At 45.5% G+C, this 27,767-nt stretch overlaps 1 protein-coding gene across 1 annotated transcript in view; it reads left to right on the forward strand.

Annotated features, from left to right (window-relative positions):
• The first annotated feature begins 3,464 nt into the window (after positions 1-3,464).
• ATG10 (autophagy related 10) overlaps positions 3,465-27,767 on the forward strand; it is a 150,654-nt gene continuing 126,351 nt past the window's right edge. Inside the window, exons 1-2 of the mRNA XM_040985995.1 lie at positions 3,465-3,521; positions 17,409-17,528. Of these exons, the coding sequence (XP_040841929.1) occupies positions 17,421-17,528 (108 nt within the window). The 5' untranslated portion in view covers positions 3,465-3,521; positions 17,409-17,420. The remainder of the gene's footprint in view (positions 3,522-17,408; positions 17,529-27,767) is intronic.

Here is a 27,767-nt window from a genome sequence, read left to right on the forward strand (position 1 = left end):
AAATGACGATCAGGCGGGGATTGCAGCTATTGCCAACGAGTGGTGACGGACCTCCAGCGTCTCCAACATCTTCAGATCAACCATCCTCGGACTTTGGTTTCCTGGCCAGGCAAGCATAATGTTCTGACTCATCATGAAACAGATAACAGACTGACCTTCCTCCCTCACCCTGTCCTCATCCTGAGGATGAAGGGATGACAAATCTCCGAGGGAGGAGACGAGGAAGGCCAACAGGCAGCTTGTGAGTAAGAGAGAAGACCTGAGCCTGCTGACAGCATCCATGCCCCACCATGCCCCAGGCCCTTCTCCCCCCATATATGCAGGCGTGGCACAGCCCTGCTTCATCATACCCCTTCCTGGGGATGACCATGATTTGCCACACTTGCACCCAGGAGTGCCATGGCGCTGCCGAGGTTTCCATAAACGGGGATAAGGAAGCTAAAGGCATTCAAGCCTGCTTCAACTATGCTGTTTGAATATACAATTAGGGCACCATCCCCACCCTGTGAAAGGATGACCCCACCCTTAGTGGGGCAGCAGCTCTTTCTTCTGCGGTGAGTTTGCCCACACTCACATTAGCACATTATTTCTTTCAATAAATCATGCTCTCCTGTATACTTTCAGGTCTCCTCCCGGAATTCTTTCATGCATGGAAAGAGAACTTGTCCAAGCCCAGTGTGGGCTTGAGTTGCCCACAGCAATACCAAAGGAAGGAACCAGGAGAAATGGGACAGAACTGGTTTTTCCAGAGAAGGGGTGAGGGATAGGTCAATTCAAATAGTTGCCACTGGCAGCAGCCATTCAGCCTCTCCGTGAAGGCGCCTGTGTTCCCCTATCGGAACACGTGTGTTTGATTCCTGGCTCTAGCACCTGACTCCGGCTTTCTGCTAGCACAGGCCCTGGGAGGCAGCATTGATGGCACGAGTCATTGGGTTCTCTGTCTTTGGCAGTCAGTGACAAAACTTGAAAAGTCTCTGGGACACACACACACCCAACAGACCCCCGTTTTAAGTTAACATCCTATACTCAGTACATGGAAAGTGTTTCTAAAAGAGAGTTCTGGGCCCATATTGTGGAGCACTTGTGACACGGACATTCTACATCAAAGCTCTGGTTCAAGATCTAGCTGTTCTTCCTCTTGCTAATGTGCATGGGAAAGCAGCGAAGGCAGGCTCAAATGCCCAGGACCTGCTATCCAAGCACGACGTCCCGGCTTCCAGCTTCAGCTGGCTAAGCTTTGACTATTGCAGCCATTTGGGAAACGAATCCGCAGTTTGAAGATCTAAGTCTCTACTTCTCTGTTACTCTTTCAGATAAATAAATCTTTTTAAAAATACTGAGTCTAATGCAAAGTGATACATTTTAGTTTTCACATGTGAAAGGTTTATTTTTCAAATTTGTATAAGGAGAACAGATGCTATGTTTTTTCATATATACCACTTGAAGCACATAAAAGCTTTGCTTTAAAGGCAACTACTTAGAGCTGAAGGAGGCAGTCATGCACTAAAGCTCTTTGAGAACTCACGGACAGGGAGCTGCATGCAAGTGCAGCAGCAGGGACGGAAACTGAATCCCACATGGGATGTTGACATTGCAAGTGATGCTTCCACCAGCTATGCAACAATGCCAGCCCTCAGAATTTCTTTTAAAAAAGATTTATTTTTATTGGAAAGGCAGATGCACAGAGAAGGAGAGACAGAGAAAAAGATCTGCCACTCGCTGGCCCACCACCCAAGTGGCCACAGTGGCTGGAGCTGAGCTGATCTGAATCCAGGAGCCAGGAACAACTTCTGGGTTTCCCACACGGGTGCAGGGTCCCAAGGCTTTGGGCCGTCCTCAACTGCTTTCCCAGGCCACAGGCAGGGAGCGGGATGGGAAGTGGGGCTGCCGGGCCACAAACTTGGGCCCATATGGGATCCCAGCGTTTGTTAGGTGAGGATTTAATCAATTGAGCCATCACGCCACGTCCAGAACTCATTTTCATATACTTAATAAAAACCAAATGGATCATCTTAATTGGTAGCCGCCAGTTGATTTACATGTTTAGATGCTCAAATATGTTAGCAGAAGTTCATTTTTACTAGTAGCTTCTTTAAAAAGGTTGAGTTTTAAACTATTTTCCATGCAGTGCAATTTATCTTGTGAAGGGTTTGGCATTCACTAAGTGGTTCAGCCACCAGTAGAGTTAAGATCTCTAACAACTCCACCACACCCACCCCCTCAGATTCCCCCAAGCTGGGTTTCAGCTAACTCCTTGTCCCACCCCTTACCAGGTTCCCACTGATCAGCATGCTGTTCTTTCTTGGCCTACTTGTTAAAATGCTACGATGGACACCCGCAGCCAATGTCAGAGTGCCCGAGTTCAAATTTCACCGTAGTTAGGGATTCCAGCTTCCCACGAAACTGTGTATCTTCAAGTTCTTGGATCCCCATGATGGAGTCATGGCCTTTGGTTGGGTCTAGATACCCTGTTGAGTATCTGGGAGTGAACCAGTGGATGGGTGATCTCCAACCTCTGAAGTAGGCACCTGGTGTACCCTGTACCTACCACCCAGAACTGCCCAACAGCTCAGGGTTTATAGGCAATTGTTGCACTTCCTTGCCCGCATTTACAACAAATTCAAGTGTTGGAACAAGCAAATGCTGCTGTCCCCTTACCTAGCTGGGGCTGCAGTTTGATCACTGGGCACTTTACTTTCTCTGGCCTTTATCCCTCCCATGTAATTCTGTTAACAGTTAAGACTTGATTTATTGATTTGAAAGAATTACACAAAAGGCTGAAATCGTTCTCTCCCCGTCTGGCCACAATGTTCAGGGATGGGCCAGTCCCAAGCCAGGAAGCCGGGGCTTCTTCCAGATCGCCCACTGCTTCTCAGGCCATTAGCACAGAGCTGGAACCCCACTATCGCCCATCCAAAACGTCGGAGTTACGGGCCCCCACTAGCCCCCCAACACCTTTGTTGTATTCCTTCCACAGAGGGAATCCTTGTCAATACTGGGAGTCCTAATTTCTGCCTCCCTTGAACTTTTCAATCAGGACTGGCGTGTCTCTCTCACGCCTCAGTGTCTAGCTGGTGACGCCCCACTGGGCACGCAGAGGCTTCCCTTCTTCCCCACCCCAGTCCCAGCCACAGCCCTGATTCCCGTCGAGGGCACCGCCAACGCCCGGGCGGCACGGCGCCCTCGGAGATGCGAAGGGAGAGCGAGGCCTCGCCCCGAGCCGCCTTCCGGTTCCAGCCTAGAGCGCGCGCGGCCCACGACGTCACCGGCCCGCGCAGGAGGCGCGCTGCGCATGCTCCGACCCGGCCTCCCGCGCCCTGGCCGCCGGAGGCCGGGGCGGCTCGGCGCGTTCTCCTCACGCAGGCTCGGCGTCCCCGAGGGGCCGGCCACCCCGCTGTCCCCGGGCCGCGGGCGCCCTGGAGGCCTCGCGCGGGGCCGGGCTGCTCTCCCCGCCCTCTCTCGGCCCCGTCGTCCCGCCCCTGCGAGGCTGGGCGGCGGAGTTTGGGGCCGAGCGGAGCGGGGTGAGTATCCCTCCCAGCCAATGCCGGCGGCCGCCTGCCCCCTCGGCGCCCAGGGCGGTCCTCACCCCACTCGCGCCTGGGACGGGCGGGCGGCCGGAGACTGCGCAGCCCCGAGTTGATGGCCGCTGGCGCTGTACTCCGCGCGAGGCCTGTAGGCCCCGAGCTGGCTCCATACCGGAGCCGGGGCCAGGGCCTGGTCGAGGCGGGGAAAGGGAAGGACCCGGGACGCCGGGTCTGCCTCCTGGCCAGAGTCCTTAATGCGGAGACCACGTCCATGTTCGTGTCCCTGCATCCCAAAGGGCATGGAGACCCGAGACCCCGTCACCTGCGAGGAAGCGTGGTAGCTAGTGCCAGCAGCCTCTCCCCATAAACTGCAGAAATCACCAACAGCGGTAAAGGGACACCCGTTTTGTGGTGGTCCGCGTAGAAAGAAGCTGGAGGACAAATGTCGGTGAGAGTAAGGTTTACAAAAGTGAAAACCTTGACCCCAAAATGAGTCTCGAATATTGAGAAATTACAGTCCTGCAAATTACAGTTTTAAATTACTGATTTTTAAAATTGAAGTTACTAGTAGAAACAGTTATAAACTAGATTCACTTGGGTATAGAATATTATGAGGTTATATTTCCCGTTTTCTGTTTCCCCACCACCTCCTGTTTTATTTTGAATGAAGGGAGCTGAGACTTTGCCGCCATTATTGGACAGTCAAGTTAGGCCTCGTGTTTTATGGCTCATCATATCTCGATCGTGGTTCTAATGCTCAGTTACTTCCTGAATGAGCGGTAGCTCCTTAGGTGAGCAGTCGTGTCCTCACCCCTCAGGGTCACCCCTCCTTCCTGCCTGCTTTAGATCAAACTGCCACGCCTCACTGCTGTGTAATTTGTACAAGTTGTTTTCCCTGTCTCAACTGCCTCGTTCATAAAACAAAGTCCCAGTAACCGAGGGTTTGTGTTACCACAGTTCTTGGTTCACAGTAAGGGCTCAATGCGTGCTATTTGAATTATTTCTGATCCATACTAAATTCTTTAAACAGTGGTTGCATAACTTACCATTTTTATTGTGTTTTGTTCTCTGATGTTCTCTCCAGTTTGAGTCTTACAAGTTTTATTACAAGCTGTTGAAAGTGAAGATCTTTTAATATATGCCATTTCCTTTTAAATGTCCCCTAAAGTTCTCCCTTGATGGTTGTGAGGGTTCACGAACATTTTTTTTCTTCTTATATTACTAATTGTGTATTTTCCATTTTACTTTGTTGCTCCTTATTAAAAAAAAAAAAAAGATTTACTTATTTGAAAGGCGAAGTTACAGAGACTGAGAGGCCGAGTGAAAGGGATCTTCCAACTGCGGCTCACTCTCCCTACAATCACTAAGAGTGGGAGCTGTGGCAGCAGGCAGCCGGCAGCCCGGAACTCCACCCGGGTCTCCCACGTGGTGACAGAGGCCCAGTGCTGGTTCTCTGCTGCTGCTCTCCCAGTTGTTAGTGAGGAGCTGGATCAGAATTGGAGTGGCTAGCACTTAGATCAGAGCTCCTGATGGTGTAACAGGCAGTGGCTTCATGTGCTCTGCCATCAAGGCAGCCCTTGATGTGGCTACTGATTTTAAGCTTTTTTTTTTTTTTAATATATATATACTTTATTTAAAGGTGCCTTGGGCCTGGCATGGTAGACTAGTGGCTAAAGTCCTTGCCTTGCATGTGCCAGGATCCCATATGGGCATTGGTTTGTGTCCTTGTGGTCCTGCTTCCTTCCCATTCAGCTCCCTGCTTGTGGTCTGGGAAAGCAGTCGAGGACAGCCCAAAGCTTTGGGATTCTGTACCTGTGCAGAAGACCCGGAAAGAAGTTCCTGGCTCCTGGCTTCAGATCGGTGCAGCACCGGCCGTTGCAGCCACTTGGGGAATGAATCAACGGAAGATCTTCCTCTCTGTCTCTCCTCCTCTCTGTATATCTGACTTTGCAATAAAAGTAAATCTTTTAGAAAAGTGCCTGAAACAAATGATCTGTTATGGATGGTGTAATAAGTGTAAAGATAAATCAGATCACGAGAAAGTAAATCTTGGCTACAAAGAGGTATTAGATGAACTAAGTTGAAATCTACCTCACGAGAAGGTGTGCGGTTGTTAGAGGCCACAGGCTAGGTTCTCAGCTTTGTGGGAGTCAGAGGAAGCGCACATCCCCTTGCTCATCAGAAACATCCAGTGTTAAAATAAGTAATTGGGAGACTGAGTTCTAGTCCCGTGGTTCCCATGGGACTAGATATAATACTTCGCAATATAACACTGGGAAGTAAATGTTTGATGAGTACATGATTTGATGTGTACATGGAAACAAATCAAAACCCAACTCATTGTCCACAACCACCTTCTAGGAAGGGAACCCACCTTGACTAATCCTAAGGAAGCCATCTGATCTTGGGTTAAGAACTTCCCGCTAGGAGGACCCGGAGAAGACCTTAGTATCCTGTGGCAGTCGGATCCTTCTCCTTGCTTCTGTGTTGACTCCATGAAAGTCTTGTTTGCTGGACTGCCCATGATAATTCATGAATTGTCAGCTCAAATAGATGTGCCTTACTTTAACTTTTTGTTTTTTATGGTTAAGATTTATTTATTTTTTATTTGGAAGGCAGATTTACGGAGAGAGGAGAGAGAGCGAGCTTCCATTTGCTTATTCACTTCCCAGATGGCCATAATGGCTGGAGCTGAGCCCGTCCAAACCCACGAGCCAGAAATTTCCTCTGGGTCACCCACATGTGTGGGAGGGACCCAAGGATCTTGGAACCCGAGGCTTTTGGCCGTCTTCTATTTTCCCAGGCCATAAGCAGAGAGTTAGATCAAAAGTGGAACAGCCAGTGCCCATAAGGAATGCTGGCACCATTTTATCTTTTTTTTTTTTTCAATTATTGCTTTTAATTTGAAAGGCAGAGAAACAATGGCAGGGATTTTTGATCTGGTTCACTCCCGAAATGCTCACGTCACCTGGGGCCAGGTCAAAGCAAAAGCTCAAACCCAAGGCAGGTGTCCCACATTGGTGCAGGTCACCTCCAGGACCCAAGCCATCACCCCGTTTCCTAGTGCGTGCATTAGCAGGAGTGGGGGCAGGGCTGGGACACAGACCCCGGCACTCCTTGGGCTGTAGGAGTGCTGCGTGCTTATCTGTTATACCTCCCCTTCACTAAATGGCAACAACAAACCAGAACCCTCCCGCTTTATTTGTACGGCCTGATATGACCCCATTTCGATTTCCCCAACACTCCCTTGGAGAGAGGTGTGCTCTTGCCTGGGGCCTGGGAAGCACTGGGTTTGCCTGCAGGCTGCTCCGCCCAGCCTGTGGCTCTGCCTCTGCCAGCTCAGTGCTGATGTGTCACAAGGACTCCTCAGGCCTGTCTCTGCAGAAGCTCTTCCATTTGGGGGAGTGTCTTTATTTCCACCTGGTAGACCTTTATTCAAACTTGAAATTTTAGTTCTTTAAGCATTAAAGTCATGTCTTCAAATTCCTTTTTGTGAAATCTCTAGTTTGCCCAGAAAATGTTGACCTTTCTACCCAGGAGGCCAAAAATGTAGCAAGGCCTGGGATCTTGTCTGTGACGAGTGGATGGGAAGATGAGTAGTTGAGACTGGCAGTCTAACATGGCATGCTGTTGTCAACAGCAGTGATCCTGGGCTAGCTGTTTTGTTTGTTTACTTGTTTGTTTATGTGTCTATTTATTTAAGGGAGTGGTCTTTCATCTGCTGATTCACCTCCCCCCCCAATGGTTGCAATGGACAGAGCTGGGCCCATCTGAAGCCAGGAGTCAGGAACTTCCTCTGGATCTCCCACATGGTTGGGTGGCAAGAGCCGAGGCACTTGAGTCATGCCATCTGCCTTGCTGGGCACATCAGCAAGGAGTTGGATAGGAAGTGGTGCAGCCAGTGCTTGAACCAGTCCCCCTGTGGGATGCTGGGAAAACTGGAATACTACCCGTTCTTCTGGCTCTGGGCTATTAGTTTAATTTCTTGTTAATTTCAGACCGTGCTGGTGAGCTGCTGTCTTGGCTGGGCTACCTTCTTCGCTTTTGGTGCTTCCCATGTGTTCGTTGTCCAGCAGCGATGGACTTGGTGCCTGGAGCCGATACTCTCACACGTGGACTACTGACTGATGGTTGATAGCCGAAGCTTATTAGTGGCAACAGGCTTTTACAGACTGAGGGTCACAGGATAAGGGAGGAGGCTTTGAGGAGTTTCCATCTCAGCAACAGGGAGTTGACTGGAGACGGTGGGGGTTCCCATAAGCCTGTCCAAGGGTCCCATCATTGTTCCCACACTGCTGCCTGGAAGTACCTCTCTGTTTTTTTCTTCCTACGCCTGTGCTGTTCACTGGATTCTAAGCGCTGTCCCTGCTGTGTGTCACCCTGACTGCCATCTGGTTTTGAAATCCTGATCTTTTGACAGTCTTACTGTAATGATTCATTTTCAGTTTCAGTTTTCTGGCATGATCCTTCCTTAAAAGCAACCCAGGTACAGATTAAAAGCACTTCTTTGGGGGCCTACTGAAATCCAGTAATTTTTTTTGGGGGGGGGGCAGAGCCTAGGGCTTTACATTTAAATTTGAGTCCTGGGTATTTTGCTGTGGAAGAATGCCCCAGGGCACTGGGAAATTCCCAAAGCTAAGGGCATTAGGGAGGGGAGAACTACACCTAGAAATGTAAATAATATAGTAAGGAAAACTTATTGGATCCTGAGAAAAGCTCACCTTAACTGCAATGATACTGCAGTTTTAGCTATGCTTCTTGGACTGTCATGGCTGTCATAGGCAACTTCTAGCAATCTTACTGACCTGCTGTTTTGCCTGCTCTGAAGATTAGAGGGCTTCTGTGCAAGGTCTCCCCTGGGTAAGTTACTAACCTATTCCAAGGGGTGGGTGTTTGGTTCAGGATGGATCCAGTTCCTGATCATGTAAGTGTGGTGGAAACACTCGGATCTCAGGTGTTCAAAGTCAGATCTCTCTGCTCCTGTCACCCTACCCTGTCTTTTTTTTTTTTTTTTTTAAGATTTATTTATTTATTGGAAAGGCAGATACACAGAGGAGAGGCAGAGAGGAAGATCTTCCGTCCGATGATTCACTCCCCAAGTGAGCGCAACGGCCGATGCTATGCTGATCCAAAGCCAGGAGCCTCTTCTGGGTCTCCCATGTGGGTGCAGGGTCCCAAAGCTTTGGGCCGTCCTCGACTGCTTTCCCATGCCACAAGCAGGGAGCTGGATGGGAAGTGGAGCAGCTGGGATTAGAACCGGCACCCATATGGGATACTGGCGCATTCGAGGCGAGGACTTTAGCCACTAGGCTACCACGCTGGGCCCTGTCACCCTGTCTTTTAAACAAACACAAATAATTACTACAAGAAGTGTACTGGAGCTGATTTCCCCCAAAGATGCATTTGAGTAGCAGTAGCATCTACTTCTTTGCACTGTCTGGTCTCAGGGCTGGGTGTTGTTTCTGGGGGAGGAAGTATTGTACCTTGCAGGTCGTTAGTAATATAGTTAAAAATCCAGCTGTTCATCCAACTGAAATGGATGTATTGACAACTTCTTTATGTCATGAAGAGTTCCACCTCATTTCTGTTTTGTTTTTAGCTATATTCTGTTCTCACTTCTAGTCTGAGTTTAGAATTGTTTGTGGACATAGGTAGTTCACATACCTGTGGGTTTTCACTTGTGAAGTAAGGATTATTCTTGCTACTGTTGCTTAATAATCTTCAACTGTGGTTTTCTATTTCTGGCTCTGTTTTCATTCATCTCATATTAGGATATTGTAATATTCAAATTCCTCCCTCTACTAATCAGTGAACTTAGTAGAAGACCAGAGAGTATTACAACTTAAAAAGCATGTCTAGGAATGTTAATTGGATTATATTTAGGTTTTTTTTTTAACAAATTGAAATATTCTTACTTAAGCGAAGAAACAGCTATTCAGTGCTATTTCAGCAGTGGAGTGTTATGATAGTTCATAATGAGATTGATATCCTTTTAACATAGTAAATGTTCCTGATTTTGTAATCAAGCCGTAAGTGGTTATATTATTGTATATAACATCCTTTAGCAAAGGCCAGTTCTTGAATAATTTTAAAAGTATTCAACCAAATATTAATTAGTGTTTTGATGTTCAGTCAAATTTTGCTGGTAGCAAATGCTGTTAATTAGATAAAGTATGGCTATTGAGTGAAATTTTATGTTTCAACTAACATTTTCAATAGTTCAATAAATCTTGAGTAACTGGAGGGCTTAGGGAGTGTAGTGTTTTACTTGATCAATTTTGTTATTAAGGATTTGTTTGGAATTAAGAACATTTTGAAGTACATAAATATTTTTTACCCGTTAGTTCATATCGCTAAGTGTGCGTCATTTGTTGTAGAGTTGGAAGTGATTTTCGTCAGTCCTATATAGCTGTTGTGGCTCTTCCTGAGTGATGAGACGCATGTCACCATCTAGGTATTGATGCAGACTTGACAGTTTCATGCAAGGTGTCTCTTCTTGTGAACTCAGGGATCACTTCAGCATGCCTGCTGGGCCCTTCATCTGGGCATTCTGCAAACATTTCAAATTCAGTTTGGCTAAAGGAAGCCCATGTCCCTCCCTCAGCTTGCTGCTCCTTCAGGGACCACTGTCCTCTGGATTCCTTGCTGTCCCTCATCCCTCGCCTGCCAGGCCCTGTCAGGAGTGATGAGCGTACTCTCCAGAGGTCTTGGGAATCCCTTGCTGCTCTTTTGTGCTGCTGCCCACACTGGCCGCTGTCCGACATCATTGTGTCTGTCTCAGATTACCGTAAGAGCCTTCCACTGATGTCATCCACTCAGGCTAGATTGCAGTTCCTCCTGGAAGCAAGGCTGCAAATCCCATCAGTTTACTCTCACTTTCAAAACCCTTTTTGAGCCCTTGGGCCATAGGCCTTCAGCGGTACTTCTCCTGTTGCCCTCCTCCTCTGCTCTATTTCAAAGGAGAATTTCTCAAGTGTCAGATTTCCTTTTAGACTCACAGTTTTCACTTTCTGTTCCCTTCAGTTCCCCCTTTTTGCTTGGGGAGCTGAGATGTTATTTTGTCAGCTGGTGTCTGCCCTGAGCACCTCTGTGACCTGGAGCTTCCGCTGCATCCCTGCAGCCTGTGATGCCTGCCTCTGTCATGGTGTTCCGTGTTAGTGCTCTCTTCCTAGGCCTGGTGGCCCCTACTGCCACCATGACGTAGGAGGCATCTGTAAGAAAGGAGCTAGCCCAAGCCAGCCACCCAGAGCATTGGGTGGCCCCGAGTTGACAGGGCTTCGTGTGTGTCCAGGTTGAGGAGGGCAGTGAGCACAGCACAGGTCAGCTTTCACCTAGGCAGCTTCCCTGACTAGATTGAAAGGAGACTGGCTTCTTTTTAACAAAGATACGGCTGGCCGCCCGATGAGTGGAATCTGTTGTTCCCTCCCCTCACACAAGGCTGAGAGTGTGGACATCTGGGGCAGCTCCCTCTCCCCAGATCCAGATTTTTTAAAAATTAATTTATTTTAAAAAAATTGATCTTACTTAGGTGATTAGGGTAAAAAGGGTCAAGGGCTACAGGAAAGTGGGTAAGACCATTGTTTCCACACTAGTATCATTTTTTCCTGTATCTGGGGTCAGGGGAGAAACAAAGGGAAAAGCCCCACCCAGCCTCCCACCCATCCCAGGTCCCCGATGTGAGGCACGCTCCGAGGGTCCTGCTCAAGCAGTTTTGATAGTTCAACAGGTCTGAATTGCTGCCACTCTCACTGTTCCAATTACGATGAAACCTATTCAGAATCCACCGGCCGACATAGTCTCTTCATGGTTGGGGTTCTGAGAGCAGCAGTTCAGTTGGAGGGATCTCCAAAGAAACTTCATTTGAGATGATCCCAAACCCGATTCTTGTGTGAATTTGCCAGTACGGGGTCTGCCTAGAGCCAGATTTAAGTCCCTGTTTCTCTAGCCTCTATAAACAGCCTTGCTCCTTTAAGGCTCATGTGATTGGATTCTTTCAGCCATGGTGAGGTCGGTTTTTCTCACTGCCTCTATTGGCCAGTGGTAGCAGCTGCCACTGGTACCATCTTGAGGAGGAATTAGACTTCTCAAACCTTCCTGAACTCCAGTGACACTTCCACACCACTTTGTACATTGACTTATGGAACTGCAGCTGCTGCAATAGTATCACTTTATAAAATTGCATGCTGTTTCCACTGCTCCTTTTCACTCTTTTTGCTGTAGGTCTTGGGCCTCTTTGATACATTATATTTCTTGGTTTCTACGTATTTTCCCAGCTCCCTCCGCTTTCTCTTGCATCTTTTCTTACAAAAAAGGAACCATTAAATCATTCTCACTAGCATTTTCTATTCGCTGTGCCTACTTTTCCTTCAACCGAATCAACCCAGCAAAAGCTCAGCCTCGCACCATGTAGGTGTCCTCTGTGCCAGTTCCTGCACTTAGCCAAGCGCCATGACCACCACCATGACAGCCCCCTGAGCGTCACACATCGGGGGTCTCCAACTCCACTCACCTCCCCTCACACACAACGTGCCTGTCCTTGCACGTTGCCCTCAGCTCCCTCCTCAGCAGTCCCAGGTCCACACGTGTTTTTTGCACACCCTCCTTCACTGCCCTCCTCACTCCCTGCACCACCTCTTCACCTGCCCTGCACCACAGTGTCTTGTGACTTCCTCTTCCTTCCTTAACAAGAGGTCTCCCGCATCTCTGACGTTTTCTCTTGCTTCTCAAGAACCTCTTTTGTTACAAAGCAGTGGACTTGTGACATTTATATGCATCCCTCTGTGCTGTTGACTGCCTTCCCTGTCAAGCCCTGTGGGCTGCTGCCTTACCAGTCACTTTCTTTCTTCAGTATTTTTTTAGCTTTCCCCTCTCCTAGCCCCTCATCCAGTTTAAGCATTCACGGAAATTGCCCAGTTTAAGTACCTGCCAAAATCCTGCATCTTTTGATAATGGGAACGTGTTCTGAGAAGTGTATTGTGAAATGATTTGATCAATGTCAACCTCATGCAGTGTACTTGTTAGGTGGAAAGGTAGCCGTTAGTCTAAGTGTCTGAGAAGGGCCAAGAACAAAAACAGGAAGTTGTGTGGTTGAATGAGAGAGGAGAGACAGACACGTGTCTTAGACACAGTCCAGCATTCATATACCACAAGTCTTACTTGTATCCAGTAACTTGGAAGGTGGGCCCCAGATGGCCTCTGGGGACACCTAGGTGACTCTCCCCAGCCCTGCACCAGGGGTTGATTGGTACAGTAACACTGTTGCTAAAGCCCTAGGAGGAATGTCACTGACTCCACCCCCCCCCCCCCCAGGAAGCCCTGGGCACAGCAGCATCCCTGGAGATTAGGGCAAGGGGAGGATGAATGATGGACCTATACCCATAAAACTGCAGTGTGAGTGCAGATTGGGTCTTGGTGCTCAGCTCAGGTGTTCACATGGGCTGTCAACTGTAGTTTCTTCATGCAGCCTCTCTAGCTTGCTCACTGTGTCTGTCGCATTTCTGACATTCTCTTACGGGAAGAGAAGAACCTCTATTCCGGATATCTCCAGTAACAGTCTTAATGCGCACCTGGATGGTAGAACTATGTAAAATCCTTTGTTCCTGCACTGTGGGCTGTTCACCAGGGTACTGGAGCAACTGCTGTAAGGCAGTTGTCATACAATGATAAGAAAATGCTTATATAAACATAACTTATGGAAAATATGGTAAGAAGACAGGAAAAAAAGGAAAGCAGAATAGGGCACTTCACATAAACAGAACTTGCAGAATTGGCGGTCATAAGACTTTCTTTTGGTCTGTTGTAATAAAAGCTTAAAACACAAGCACATTGCAGAACTGTACAAATATTTATTTTTGTTATTCTTACAAGCATTTGAAATTTTTACTTTTTCAGGTTCATTGTTGAAAGCTAAGATGCAAACACACATTAGGCCAGGCATGCCTAGGATCAGCCTCCCCTGTTACTGTCACCCTCTTGAATCTTGCCCCGTTGTCCCCTGTGTCACTGTCTGCTCCTCTGCCCCACTGGAAGGTGGTCAGGGGCAGCAGCACACAGAGCCGCCATCACCCGTGTTAATGCTGCCTTCTGTGTACCTGAAGGAGCTGCCTGAGACCAGGTGACAGCCACCTTGCTTCTTCCTTTCTTTCCTTCTTTCTTTTTATTTAAAAAAAATTTTTTTAGAAAGATTTACTTATTTTTATTACAAAGTCAGATATACAGAGAAGGAGAGACAGAAAGGAAGATCTTCCGTCCAATGATTCATTTCCCAAGTGACCATAATGGTTTGTGCTGCGCTGATCTGAAGCCGGGAGCCAGAAACTTCCTCTGGGTCTCCCATGTGGGTGCAGAATCCCAAGGCTTTGGGTTGTCCTCGACTGCTTTCCCAGGCCACAGGCAGGGAACTGGATGGGAAGCAGGGCTGCTAGGACATGAACTGGCCCCTATATGGGATCCACTTCAGTGGCTAGGCCACCACACTGGCCCCTCTTTTTTTTTTTTTTTTTCTAGAGAAGTACCCTCTAATGGTAGAAGGTATAATACAGTTAGCTTGTAAACCAGTAGCATAGCTGTTAACAGTCATTATCCAGCATTGTGTACTGGATGTAAGTGCATGTGCTGTGCTTTTGCACAGCCGGCAGTGTGGTAGGCGTGGGGGCATCAGCATCCCCACGAACAAATGAGCAACACATGCCATATGGCGTTACAGTGGCTGTGACATCACAGGCAATAAGCGCTTTTCAGTTCTGTTACAACCTTACAGGACCACCATTATGTATGTGGTCCATCACTGATCAGTACACGGCACTTGACTGTATCAGAGCTCTCTCTCTCTTTTTAAATGTTTATTTGAAAGAGAGTTACAGGGAGAGGAAGGATAGGGAGATCTTGTATCCACTGACTCACACCTCCACCCTCCTGATTTGGCCAGAATGGCCAGGTCTGGGCCAGGCTGAGGCCAGGAGCCAGGTGCTTCCTCTGGGTCTCCTGCACGGTGTAGAGGCCCAAGCACTTGGACCATCCTTTGCTACTTTGCCAGATGCATTAGCAGGGAGCTAGATAGGAAGTAGAACAGCTGAGATTTGAACCAGTGCCCATGTGGGATGCTGCCACCAGAGACGGTATCTTTACTTACTATGCCACAGTGCCAGCATACTGCCTTAACCTGGCATGCCACTTTTGTTACTGGTTTGTATCTATTATATCTACTTGCAACCAGACTTTTTGAATATGTGGTACACAATATTTCTTCCATTTTCTTGCTCTGAATTTTCTGCTTAGCTCTCTGCAATCTAACTTTTTTCTCCATGCTGCTAACACTCCCTTCTTTGTCAAATTTGTGGATATTTTCAGCTCTTTCCATAGCGAGCCACTTGTGATACTGTTGGGTGTTTGTTGGTTCTTCTCTGCTGTGTTGAAACCCCAAACCTGGCTGCTGTAGCACCCCCTTCACAGAACTTCTCCTCAGGCGGACGCTGTCTTCTGATCTCTTACTGACTCCTCTCGTGCAGGTGCTTAGATGCTGCTGCTCCGAGGGTCTCTCAGCCCTCTGGCCCTTCGCCTTGTGCGCACAGGTCCTTCACTTTCCTTCAGCACCTTTAATCAATCCAAAAACTGAGAATTACAGATATTTTTCCCGTTAAAAAATACAGACGAAGTGGAACGTCAAGTGTTGGGAGCCAGTGGGAAGCACCCCAAGTCTGTTCTGTGTGTTCTAGCTAGAGGATAGGCTGCTTTGTGATTGTGGTTCTGTCTGTGAAGATGAATTCTAAATGTCTTAGTGGATCTTGCTCCTCCCCTCTAACTCCAGACAGAGTTCTGCTCTTTCCATTGCCTGGGCTCAGTCCCCCTTCCACCTCTACTGCCCGCCTCAGGCTGCTACCGGCCTTCAGATCCGGATCCTAGCAGACCCCTCACTCTCCAGTCCCACCCGCTTGCAAGGGACACACAGGCCTGTCTGGGGAACTCCAGTGTTCTTCTCTGTTGTGTCTTTGACACTCTTCCCATCCCTTTCTCCTGAGGGCAGATGGGATTGACTTGAATTTGAATTTGCTGTGCTCACATCTGCTTATTTCTTGCCTCACATTCTGGTGTTGTCTGTTGCTTTCCTGGTCTTGTTGATTTGTGCTGTCCTCCCTGCTTGGAGAGCTGTGCTGTGCCTAACCTGACCCGCTGACGCTTTGCCAAGCCAGCACTCCTGCTCGCCTTCATCTCCTCCCTGGGAGAAGGTACTCATGCCATCTCAAAGTTTTGTTTTCCAGTGCCATCAGAACTAGATAGATATGGTGAGGCTAGAGTTAAAAATAATGCATGCTGTAAATATTCTAATTCAACTTAAATATACTCATTTTCCAATTTTTAAGTGATGACCAAGGCATTTTCTTTTGAGTGTGATACTTGATTGGGGTTCATTGTTCATTCTTGATTAAGCTGCAACCAGAATGCACCCTCTAGATTTCTAGTTTTAGTTTAAATGAAAGGAAAAAATGCAAGCTGCTTCTGCAGCAGCGTGAGAATAGAATCCTGGATTTGTTTGATTCCCCTTAAATCTTTTTAGTTGCACTGTCCTTACCTACTTCTCTCATAATTTGTTTTTGTTTTTGTTTTTTATAAAGACCTTTATTGAGCCTTTTACAAGGCGTTCAATCACAAAAATAACAGCTGTCTTTCTTTTTCACTTATATCCTATGGTGTGGTTTGTCTAATGTTTAATTAATGTGTGTGTTTATGATAGAAGGCACTCAGCTGCTGGAAGCAAGGTGCTGCGTGACGAGTGTCTGAGCGAGGAAGTGGACGCTGGCCTGCTTTATCTGGAAAGCCGTTGGAGGGAGGCTACGTACCACAGCTCTCCAGTGCTGACTCTCCTCACTTCTCTCCCCTGTTTAGGGTGGGGCTCTCACACAAGCAGGGCTTATGTAGTTTCTGATCCTTTTGCACAGTATTCACTACTTAGTGGATAATCGCTATGTTTGTAAGAACAATGAGCAGATTCTTCTGTTGGTTATGCCAAACAATGTCTAGATCTAGGACTCGGCTCAGCCGCACGAGTCGTTGTCTTGGCACCAGGTAGAGGCTGGAGCCATTTCCTACTTGTGTTCTCTTGTTCACCTCAACAGTGGAGGTGGCACTCCCCTTTGGATGTGCAAGGATTAGCGGAGCATGTCGCATCCTACACAGAGTCGTCCTGATGGTGTTTGTCACTAACAAGGAGAGCGTAGGGACTCACCTGACACTCAGACCACCTGATCTGTGCCTCCCTCTTGCTCCAAAATTCTCATAAGGAATGCTTTATGGTTTGGACAGACTTTTGTAACAAATAAATTAGTATTTCTTGAGATATCACATTTGTAGATGTGATAAAAATAAGTAATTAGGTGATCCTCAGGTTATACCCCCCCCCAAAAAAAAACCAGTTTTGGGTTTTGGACCATCATTGGCTGGTGAGCTGAACCTTGTGTTCAAGTGGCAAGAAGAGCTTAGCTTCAGCAGTCGCAGTGACCGTGTCAGTGCAGGAGCCGACGGGGAGAAGCAAGGCGATTGCTCCCGAACTGGAAGTGTAGGACAAGTAAGCACCTGGAGTTAGTTTATGGTGAGCTCAACTTTCCACTAAACGCAGATCATACTAAAGTGTAATGATAAAGATTCATAGTGTATTGAATGTCATTAGAAAGACACCCATATTTATTACAGATGTAGTTTTGGGGTCTTCATGTTGATCACATATTTCCTGTTATGTGATTTTTAAAAGGATGGTTTCGTAAGAAAGAAACAAAATACTTTATGAAATGGTACTGAGGTTATTGTCCATATGTTTAAAGCAGTAAGCCCATCAGAATTCCTTTCAATATTCATCCTAGAGCTGAAGCTAATACTGTTTTTATCCTGCAGTTACCCTTTGACATGGAACAAGATGAGTTCTTTGGGGAAAGAGCATTCCAGCATTGCTGTGCAGAGTTCATCAAGCATTCACAGCAGATAGGCGACGGATGGGAATGGAGAACTTCGAAGGTAGGAAAGGCATTTTTATTTCTGCTTTCGGTGGAGGGCATTATTTTTTTTTTCCTGCCATGTAAAACTTTATTAGTTGAAACTGAGATTCGAGGGCTGACTTGATTTATATATAAGGTTTAAGCTAAGAGCAGTTTTGAAACAGATGTGCGTTTCATGGTTCACTCTGTGTACTCGTTGCTGCTGGGCTGCTGAGATGTACTATCTAGAAAAGTTTGGAGGCCCCTGCTTCTGCTTAATAAGCATGCTTGTTGTATCAATGCCTGAACACAGTCAGAACCCCCTGTCTACATCTACCTGTCTAGGTTCCTTTCTTAGGAAACCAGAGGGGAGGAAGAAGATAACCCTGGGACCAGCCACAGTCAGCAGCCAGACTCTCAGTGAACCAGCATACAGAAGATCTTTGCGACACTCTACGCGTGTTCTCTACACTTTATTTTTAATTGGAAATGTTCCTAGCTTTATCTTGAATTAAACAACCTATTTTTGGGGATTTGTCCAGTGTTAAACGTCAAGCCAACTTGCTTGCTATAGTTTTCTGTATGTGTTTGTGTGTGTGTGTTTGTGCGTGTTTTTGTTTGAGATCTCAGTTCTGTGATTCTATCGTTTACAGTTTCTTGATAAAATAATTTCCCATAGGTGTCCGACTTCCTTCTCTTGCTTTTTTGTTGCACAGAGAGAACATTCAGACACCCCAAACAATGTCATACTTTATTGAAATCAGATTTTGTACAGTCAGTACCAGGTTGTTTTGTACCCTGTTCTTAGAGAAGAATCCAAGAGCCTGTCCCTTCTGTTATCCCACTTCCTCTCTTGATTATACTTTGAAATATATATATAGCAATATACCAGCAATATTTGGATGACTCGCTTTACAGTGTAGGAACTGCTTATTTCTAATTTAGACAGAATCAAGTTTTTCAGTGTCACTTCATTCTGGGTGTAAATTTAAGCTGATCTTAGGATACCTTTTCTTCTGGTCTTCTTTCTGATGGATTCACATTGCTTTTCTTAAAACCCTCATCATGCTGATTATATCATATTCGTTTAAAATATATATTCTTCGGTATCTCTGCATTTTTTGCCTTATTTCATCTTTCCACACCATCTGAGTGAGTGGCAAAGCCTATGGCCACCTCTCCATCGCTCCCGGAGTCTGCTGAACTTCACACCTGAGTTTTTGGTAGTCGGCGTTTTTTCTAAACCCCAAGCATGGCATCCCGGTGCTCCTTTGTGCTCACCACCTTGCTCCCCAGCTAGCAGTCATGGCCAGAAGCAGGGCGGCTCAGAGCGTCTGTGCATATACCAAGTGACATGGTGTATTGACTTAATTAACTTGGCTTTCTTTATTTTTCTCCCATATGTCTTGAAATGATGGTTTTTTTTCAAATGTACTCTGCACGTTTATTTATTATTATATATTAAAATTAATGAGCAAACTTAAGAACAAAGCCCCAGAGACATGAAATTTTATTTCTGAAAAATTCTTGATTTTTTTTTTAAGATGGTGATAAAATAGAAGGAACATTGAAGTTATCATCTTGAGCATTTCTAAATGCCTGGTTCAGTATGGTTAAGAACTTGTATGTTGTACAGTCAGTTCCAGAACTGCCCCCGGTCCCCACTGTTCCCTGCCAGCTCCCAACAACCACCCTCTGTTTAGCATCTCCATGAACTTGACCACTGGAAGTAACTCATCTGCGTGGATTCACATGGTACTTGTGTTTTTTCATTACTTACTTCATTTTGTGTTATATCCCCAAAGTTTATCCATTATTTTGATTTAGGATTTTTATGAAGTAGGCCTAAGAGAATTTACATTGAAAATTTGTTGGTTGGCGACTTTTCAAATTATGTAGCTTCATTCTTGTAAGAGATTACATTCCTTTTATTCTGAAGTTTATTATTAAAAGGGGATTAAAAATGCTTCACACGTATATCTGATAAGGCTGGTCTTCAGCAAGTCTCAAATTTGCTGATAACACTTAAACCCTGCTGGGCACTTCTGTCAGAAACATAATCAAATTAGAGAGCAAACAATGAAATGCAGGTCCTAAATGCAATTACTTTGTTTTGTTTACCCATTCACTTTTATGGTATTTATGCATTCTATATTGAGCCTAGTCAAAGTCATAATTTTTGTTTCAGTGGTGAACTATTAAGTGTTCAAAGTTTCAGTCTCTAGGTTCACACAATGCTTAGGGTTTTCTTAAACTTAACCACAGTTTTAAGGTTCATTAAAAGAAACAGACAACCATGAGATCCACAGGGCAGTGTGTGGGCTTCAGATAGTAGATTTTTGCTCAACTTTTTTTCCTTCTAGTTTATAAATTGCTATATGCTACCTTAAAATAATTATTTTTTAGGGGGTTTATGAGCATGGATGGATGTATTTGCTTAAATCATTTACTGTGAGTTAATGAAATATTTCTAGTTTCAAACATCACTTGATAAATATTAAATATATTGCATTCTTATCATTTCTTGATGAGATTAAAGGGTTTTTTTTTTACTAGTTTACCTTTGGAGATTAGGAGAAAAATGTACTTAGAGCAGTGTGCTGTGATTTTGCAAAAAGCATTGAGTCCTAGTCAGTAACACTACAGTTCTTCATTCATAATTTATTGAGTGTTATGATTTGTCAGTTAAGTGTATGCAAATCTTAAGCAATCATTTCAAGAACAGGTTGCATCACTTGTGAATTAAATGCTTTTGAGCACCATTTTAAAGGTTATCAAAATAGTCTCAGAAAGGAAAGCTATCTTTGCAAATTTATAAATTAAAATTTAAATAATGATAGCAATTGTGTAAATTTAACAAATAACACCACAGAAGCTACTTCAGTAAGATTGCATCCACGGGGCAGCTGGCGGGATGCATTTCAGAAGGCTGTGTGGGGAGTTATCTTTAGGCTGTCCAGTTCTCAAACCAGAGTTGACCCTTGGGTTTTCTGATTCAAGTGGAAGAAATGAGCTATCTGCCCAGCAGGGACTTGCATCAAATAATGTAAAAGGACTGATTCTATCATGTGAATTGATTGTAAATATTATATTATTAACAAGACATCTTATTTATAAGCACTCATATGCTTTTATCAGAATGTACACATATATTCACACGTGTACATATGTATTATATATGCATATATATCAGAATTTCACTCATTAATGATGAAGAGAATTGTCAAGTGAGCTGGGTTTTCCTCACTGAATGAAAGCTCAGTTTTGTTCTGGAGGTGACCGGATCAGGTTGTGTGAACACAGTGCACACCCATTCTCATACAAAGTTGCAAGAAGTAAACATTTAATGGCGTAGCCAAAAATGGGCATCCTTCGTCTTCCTTTGCAATAGTGGTCCTCTTACCAGTGAAGTCAAAGTGTTTAAAGTGTGTAGGTTAAGTCTTCCTTTCTTTAGAATTTGTTGTTGTTGTGTGTGTTTGAGACAGAGAAAGAGTGAGAAGTGCCATCAGCTGTCCATGCTCACAAAGATTGTAGCTGAGTTGAGAACTCGGTCCAGGTCCCGCAGGAGGGCGAGTCAGCATCCAGTGCCTCTCGGGTGCGCATCAACAGGAAGCTGGGCGCCAAGCCTCCTCTTCCTGACAGGCTAGTGAGCACAGCCCATGCTCACATTCCTGGTTTCTGCTTTGTGTCAGTGACTGAGCAGTCTTGCTTTGGTTGCTGTTGGGTTTCAGTTACCTTATGCAGAGGAGAGACCCACTTGCTCTCTGTGAGGTAATTTGCTGATCTGCCCTGGTCCATTTGAGTTAGTGTCATACTTGAACTAGGAAAATGCTTTACTTGTATTCTGTATTCCGAAAATCCTGGAAAATGTCTCCAAGTACAGAGAATATTCTGATCATGAATACTTATGAAAATAAAGGGAGGAAAAAAGTCACAAATTATCTGACTACCCAAATACACTTGTGGGTGTTTTGGTTAATCCCCCTATATATATGCTTTTTCTAAAGGTACTTGTATTCTCTCTTTTTAAGATTTATTTATTTTATTGGAAAGGCAGATTTACACAGAGAGAGAGAGAGAGAGCTTCCATCTGTTAGTTCACTCCCCAAATGTCTGCAGTGTCTGGAACTGAGCCAGGCTGAAGCCAGGAGCCAGGAGCTTCTTCGGGGTCTTCCATATGGGTGCATGGTCCCAAGGCTTTGGGCTGTCCTGCGCTACTTTCCCCGGCCACAGGCAGGGGCCAGATGGGAAGTGAACAGTGAAGATACTAATTTTCTAGGTAGATTTTGTAACTGGTTACCTTACCTAACTCTTGCTAGCTTCAGTTGTAACAGTAATTTCTTTGTGCTTGTCATATCGTCTGAGTGAAAATATAGTCTATTTTCCAATATTTACATCTATCTTATGGTCCTAATGTCTGTCTTCTCCTGTTTAGTCTGTTAGAACAGGGATGTTTGTTATGTGTTCCAAAGTGCCCCAAAGCAACAAGAATAGCATGCAAATAAATATTTATTAAATGAATGATTAAATATCTGATTTTAAAGAAAAAAAAGAAAATTCATAATTTGAGAATTTTTAAAAAAGTTTTGCTATTTATTTATTTATTTACATTTTTATCTGCTTTATAGGGGAAGGGAGATCTTACATTTGCTGGTTCACTCCCTGAAATACTCACAGTACCTGAGCCAGGAAACTGTGACACCATCTAGGACTTGCCTGTGGGTGGTGGGGCCCCAGTTACTGGAACCATCATTTGCTGTTTCCCAGAATGCATTAGCAGGAAGCTGGATCAGCTTTCCCACAGCGGGGGTGTGGGCATCTCAAGAGATTGCTTAAACCACCATGCCATAACAACTGTCCCCTCCTCCACAATTTTTGTTTTTTTTTTTTAGGCAGAAAGTTTCCTTTGAGAAAGAGCGTTTACGCTAGGAGATGCCGGCACATCCCAGTGTCTGGATTTAATCCCCAGCTCTGGCTCTTGGTTCTGGCTTCCCACTAGTGCAGACCCAGGAGACCTGGTAGATGACCCACTGACTGACACAGGAGGCTCACGTTAATGTCTGCGGCCCCTGACTCTTGGCCTTGACCATCAAAGCATCTGGGGAGTCAGGTTAGATGCATGCTTTCTCTCTATTTGGAAACTCTGAAAATTTAAAAAAATAAATAAATAAAGCCAGGGTTCATTTTTTAACCCTTCATTGGTAAATTCAGTTCCATCAAAACGTTGTAAAATTTACTTAAAAAGGTATTAAGCATCATTCAGATAGCCTCTGCAGGGCAGTCTCTTTTAATAAAACTGGCATTTCTATAAAAATGGGACTTTTCTATAATGATATGCAGTGTAGTAGAATTTAATGCATGCTTTAGATTTAAAAATAGCCATGTAGCCGTGTGTTGAGTAGGGACCTTTTTTATCTTGTTCCAGAATTGCAGCTAAAACCCTAAGCTGAAGACAAAAGATACTAAGTAACTAATTTTCTATATTTGGATTGCTATGAATAATCTAGTAGCTGCTAGGGCCAGACACTTGGCTGGAAGAGAGGGCGCTGAGGAGCTGGTCCTGAGCTGGGCTCCTCCTCCACCTGCAGGGGAAAGGATCTCAGAGTGGGCCTCTGCGCTCTAAGTCTCCCTCCCTCCCTTCTTCAAAGCCCACTTGTAAAGGGAATTGTGGTGGTGGTGTGGGGTGAGGGGTGATCATTTCACGGGCTCCTTGGGCGTTTGCTGAGTTGTGGATTCGCTGGTCACCTGTTTTGCCTGGGCAGAGGTGACAGGAGTGCAGGCCAGAGTGGACCCAGGGAGCTAGAGCCATGCTGCGGCTGTAGAATGGGGCACTCTCGGCAGCAGCCAGGCTAGACCTTCCTCAGGAGGCCGATGGCCAGGCGAGGGGCCTTGGGCAGCTGCAGGAAGGTGGTGCTGCAGACAGTCCTCTGGCAGAACCTCTCCCTCCCACAAAGGGGGGCTGGGGCAGGCCGCTGTGCTTGTACATTCTCCAGAGCAGCACAGCAGCCAGGGAGAGGCCAGGAGCAGGTCCAGCCCCTTCTTCCTCCTGGGGCAGGCCCAGGTGCTGCAACAAGGAGGGGAGCCCAGGGCAGGAGGGAGTCCAGCAAGACCTTGCCTGCCCTGTTGCTATGCTACTAGTCGCTGAGGTTTCAGCTGGAGCTATATGGGGAAGAATTTCACATTGTTTTAAAGACTAAGGCTTCAAACTAACAATAGGATGTGGCCTTAATTGTCTTAGGATGGAGTTCTGATAACTGGAAGCATCTTACGAGTTATGGACAGAACAGTGTTGCTGAATGAGAAGTCATTCTAAACCTAGTGGCTCCAGGCACGGGTGATTTCTCACCAGTCTGCAGCTTGCACACCCCAGACTGCATGGACATTCCGAGGCACTGCTTCTGTATTTACAGCTTCATGTTGGCTTGGTGGGTTTTGTTGGGAGTGATTCAGCTTTCTTCCATGTTCTTGGCAGCCAGCCTGAGCCTGCGTCCAGCTGCTGGTAAGGTTCCTAAGGGAAGAGGCACAGGCACTCAAGGACGTTCTTAGACCTCTGCACCAAGCTGAGTCAGTGTGGGTAAGGCCATCCCAAGGGGCATGACTAGAGGGGTGGCCTGCGTTAACAAGCCAGTGTGCCAGCCTTACCAGATGGGTGAGGAGATGCCACACAGGAGAGTTCAGGACAGTTATTGGGAAAAAGAAAACTGTTTTGCGTTTGGGCCCTAAGCTAGAAAAACTCTAGTAGGCAGGTTGGATGGATTTGAAATACCAAGGCTCCCCAGACCGAGCTTGCTGCTGCTTTTGTATTCTTTCTAATGTAGAAGTTCTAACAAAAGACTTTTTTAAATCTCTGTTTTTACATTCAGGAATTGCTTTGAACTTCAGTATATAAATGTAATATTTCCGAGCTTCTCCACAGCTAGCTTTATTTGCTTGTTATCCTTGAGTGGTGCTGAGTTGGCAGCGTAGGCCATGGGTAGTTCTCTCTGTCAGAAAGCAGTGACCATTCCCCGTGACCATGCTTGTTCACACACAGGAAGCACTTCCGTCCAATCTTGACTATCAGAAGAGATGCTTAGATTTCAGATGTTGGACTGTTAGTAGCATTTTTTCCCTCAAAGTATTCTTGCAAGTATAAAGGAAGTATTAGCTTTCAGGAATTTGATCAAGAACTGATTTGTTTTCATGTGCCTTCCGAGTTACAAAAATCCAGTTCTGTTGTGTTCCTGAGGTGTCACACGTGGTACCAGCTTCATACTCTAATTGCTTGTAACAGTTGCTGTGGCTGTTTATCACAAATGTCACTGAACAGACAGACTTAATGTATTAGTGATTTAAAGATTAAAATACATGGAATAAACTGTGTCAGAAATTACAAATAAACTAAAAGTGAGTAAAATTATCCTGAAATTGCTAGACAAGTCCTCACATTTAATGTTACATTAATGAGTTTTATACAGAGACTGTTTAGAATAAAAACCTTTTTCATCAGATGTTGCACATATGCTTTCACTGTTTGTTTTTCTTCAAAGTAAAACTTAATGAAACAGCTAATAAAACCCAATTTTGCTCCTGATTCTTAAAAGAACCAAGCCCTTGAAGTGCACCCGCTGTTTATTCTTTTGCACTGGTTTTTGCTACTTTTCAGCATGTAAATTTTGCCATAATGAAAACCAGTCAAAGCTGTAAACGCTTTCTTCCAAGTCTTACAAGCTCAGGGTTTGTTTCTTCTTTGGTGGAGTATTGCACAATGGAGTCATGCTTTGCACACACGCAGAGCAGGTTGGGCTCTGGGCTTGGTGCTCACCTCCTGCTGGCTGCGCAGTGCTGGAGTACATGTGCATTTAAATGGATCTTTATTATGTAAATAACCAAGAGCCAGAATAGGAGCTTTAACTAATCTTAAAAAAAAAAAAAAAAGAAAAAGAAAAACCGTGAGAGATTCCAGCCTTCTTGCTCCCACTGACCTGGCCGATTGTGAGTGACTCCTTGAAAGGGTCCAGGTTTGGTAAATCAAGATGCATAGATAACAGAGCCCTGCGCGGCTTTCAGCGCTGGAATGTATACTGTCCTGCCTCGTTTGACTCCGCTGACTCGGTGGGGAGAGATGATTCCAGGTCAGCATTGCTCAAAGCATGGTCCTACGTAGATGCCAACACGAAGGCAAAAGTGGACATTGAAAAGGAGTGACTGGAAACTTTCACACAATTTGGCATATTAATTTTATCTCTATCAGATCTAATCAAAGAATCAGGGCTTGTAGTTTGTATGTTTTGAATTTTTTCACTTCCTTTTTTTTTTTTTTCTAGTAATTCATTCTTAGTGGTTTTTTTTTTCCCTCCTTCCATGAAAGTATGTCTGTGACAGATTGGAAATAAAATTCCTGATCTTTCAGCACAGATGGTTTGAAAAGCATTTGGTCTAGGATAAGATGTTCAAATGTTGACTTGCATCCCTTTGCCCCATAGTATAGCATTAAGCAGTGAGTTGTGAATAAAGAGGAAAAAAAATCCACCATTTCTAACTTGCATACTCTAACAGAACAGCTTGCGGACACTGAATGATTGGTAAGCAAGGGGTTGGCCGATAGAACCTGAAGTAGAGATATCCCGTAGTTCCCATGCTGGCTGGTCCCTGTACTGTGGTGACCCCTGATAGCAGCTGGCCTTGACCTTCTCATGTCACAGGAAGTCCACACAGGATTCATGCCCCAGTGGAAGAGGGCTAAGAAAATGGAATTTTGAAAATTGGGGCAGGATTTTAGGAGGTGGAATGGGAAGAACAGAAGGGACTGAGCGATGTACTTTGTTACTATTTTTGGAAAGGCTAATGTGAGATTGTCAGGGACTTGGGGCCACCGAGAGCCATTCTGTGGGCCTTGGCAACCAAATGGAGGTGGAATTGGGAGTGAGCATCAGTAAAAGGTTTCATTTACTTCTCAGTTTTACCTAGGATATCTTAGTGATACTAAAAACCACGAGGCGTGCCTCTTTGGTATGTATTTTATTCATTGCTGATACCAGGACAAGCATTCAGAACATAAAGTGGAGATTAATGTGTTATATAACCTTGGGTCATAAAAACACTCATCAGTCATAGAAATAGAGGCTTGGAGTTGGAAGGTCATATAATTCACCTTGTTCCAGATATTGCTTCTATGAAAGCTGCTTACCATGCATTAGTTTTTTTGTAAGCACTCTGTGGGTTCTTCCCACAGGTGTGTGTGTGGTAGGGGGATACTGGCAGGGGACATGGACTTGTCCTTGTGTATAGCATTCGCATGGTGGGGGTCCCCGAGCCCCACCGGAAGGACTGTCCAAGAATGTGCTGAGCATGGGAGAGGCAGGCGGCTGCTCAGAGAGGAGGCGGAAGGTTGTGGCTTCTTGCACTTTCCCAGTGGCCATGCCATGAGCAGGCGACAAATGGGCTCAAGACAGCAGAGGTCGTAATGCACTGACAGGGTTTTGTATGATCATTTAGAAACGTATGTTAGTCAGAATGATATTTGGAGAGTGTTTGAAGGTCTGCCTGTGTAAATCTCCAGATTCTGCTATTTTAGACTACAAACTGTAAGTGTAGCACCTATGAGCAAGAAGGTCTTTGTAGCTGTACCCCATGGCACCTTCCCTTGCCCTTGGGTTTTAGTAAGTCAGCCCGGTAGGTGGAATTACACACTATAACATACTTGTCATTGGTAATTTCTTTACTTTTAAAAACTATGGAAGTGAATATTTGGTACAGTAGTTAAGGTGCAGGCCCAACGTGGTAGCCTAGTGGCTAAAGTCCTCGCTTTGAACACACCAGGATCCCAAACGGGTGCCGGTTCGTGTTCTGGCAGTCCTGCTTCCCATCCAGCTCCCTGCTTGTGGCCTGGAAAAGTAGTTGAGCATGGCCCAAAGCCTTGGGACCCTGTACTGCATGGGCGACCCAGAAGAGGCTCCTGGCTTTGGATCGGCTTAGCTCTGGCCGTCACTGCCACTTGGGGAGCGAATCAGCAGATGGAAAATCTTCCTTTCTATCTCTCCTTCTCTCTATATCTGCTTTCCAATAGAAATAAATAAACAAATTTTTTTTTTTTTTAAAGCAACAATAGTTAAGGTGCTGTGTGGGACAGAGCGTCTTATGTTAGAGTGTCTAGATTTGGGTCCTAGCTCTCTTCCTGACTCTAGCTTGCTGCTAATGTAGTCCTCAGGAGCTAGCAGGTGCTAGCTTGAGGGGTTGGTCCCTGCCACTCCTTTGGGGACCTATGCTCAGCCCTTGGCCCTTGCCTTCAGCCTGGCCC

The sequence above is a fragment of the Ochotona curzoniae genome, unplaced genomic scaffold (assembly GCF_017591425.1).
Source record: "Ochotona curzoniae isolate NIBS_2020 unplaced genomic scaffold, NIBS_Ocur_1.0 contig_4501, whole genome shotgun sequence".
Taxonomy (NCBI): Eukaryota; Metazoa; Chordata; class Mammalia; order Lagomorpha; family Ochotonidae; genus Ochotona; species Ochotona curzoniae.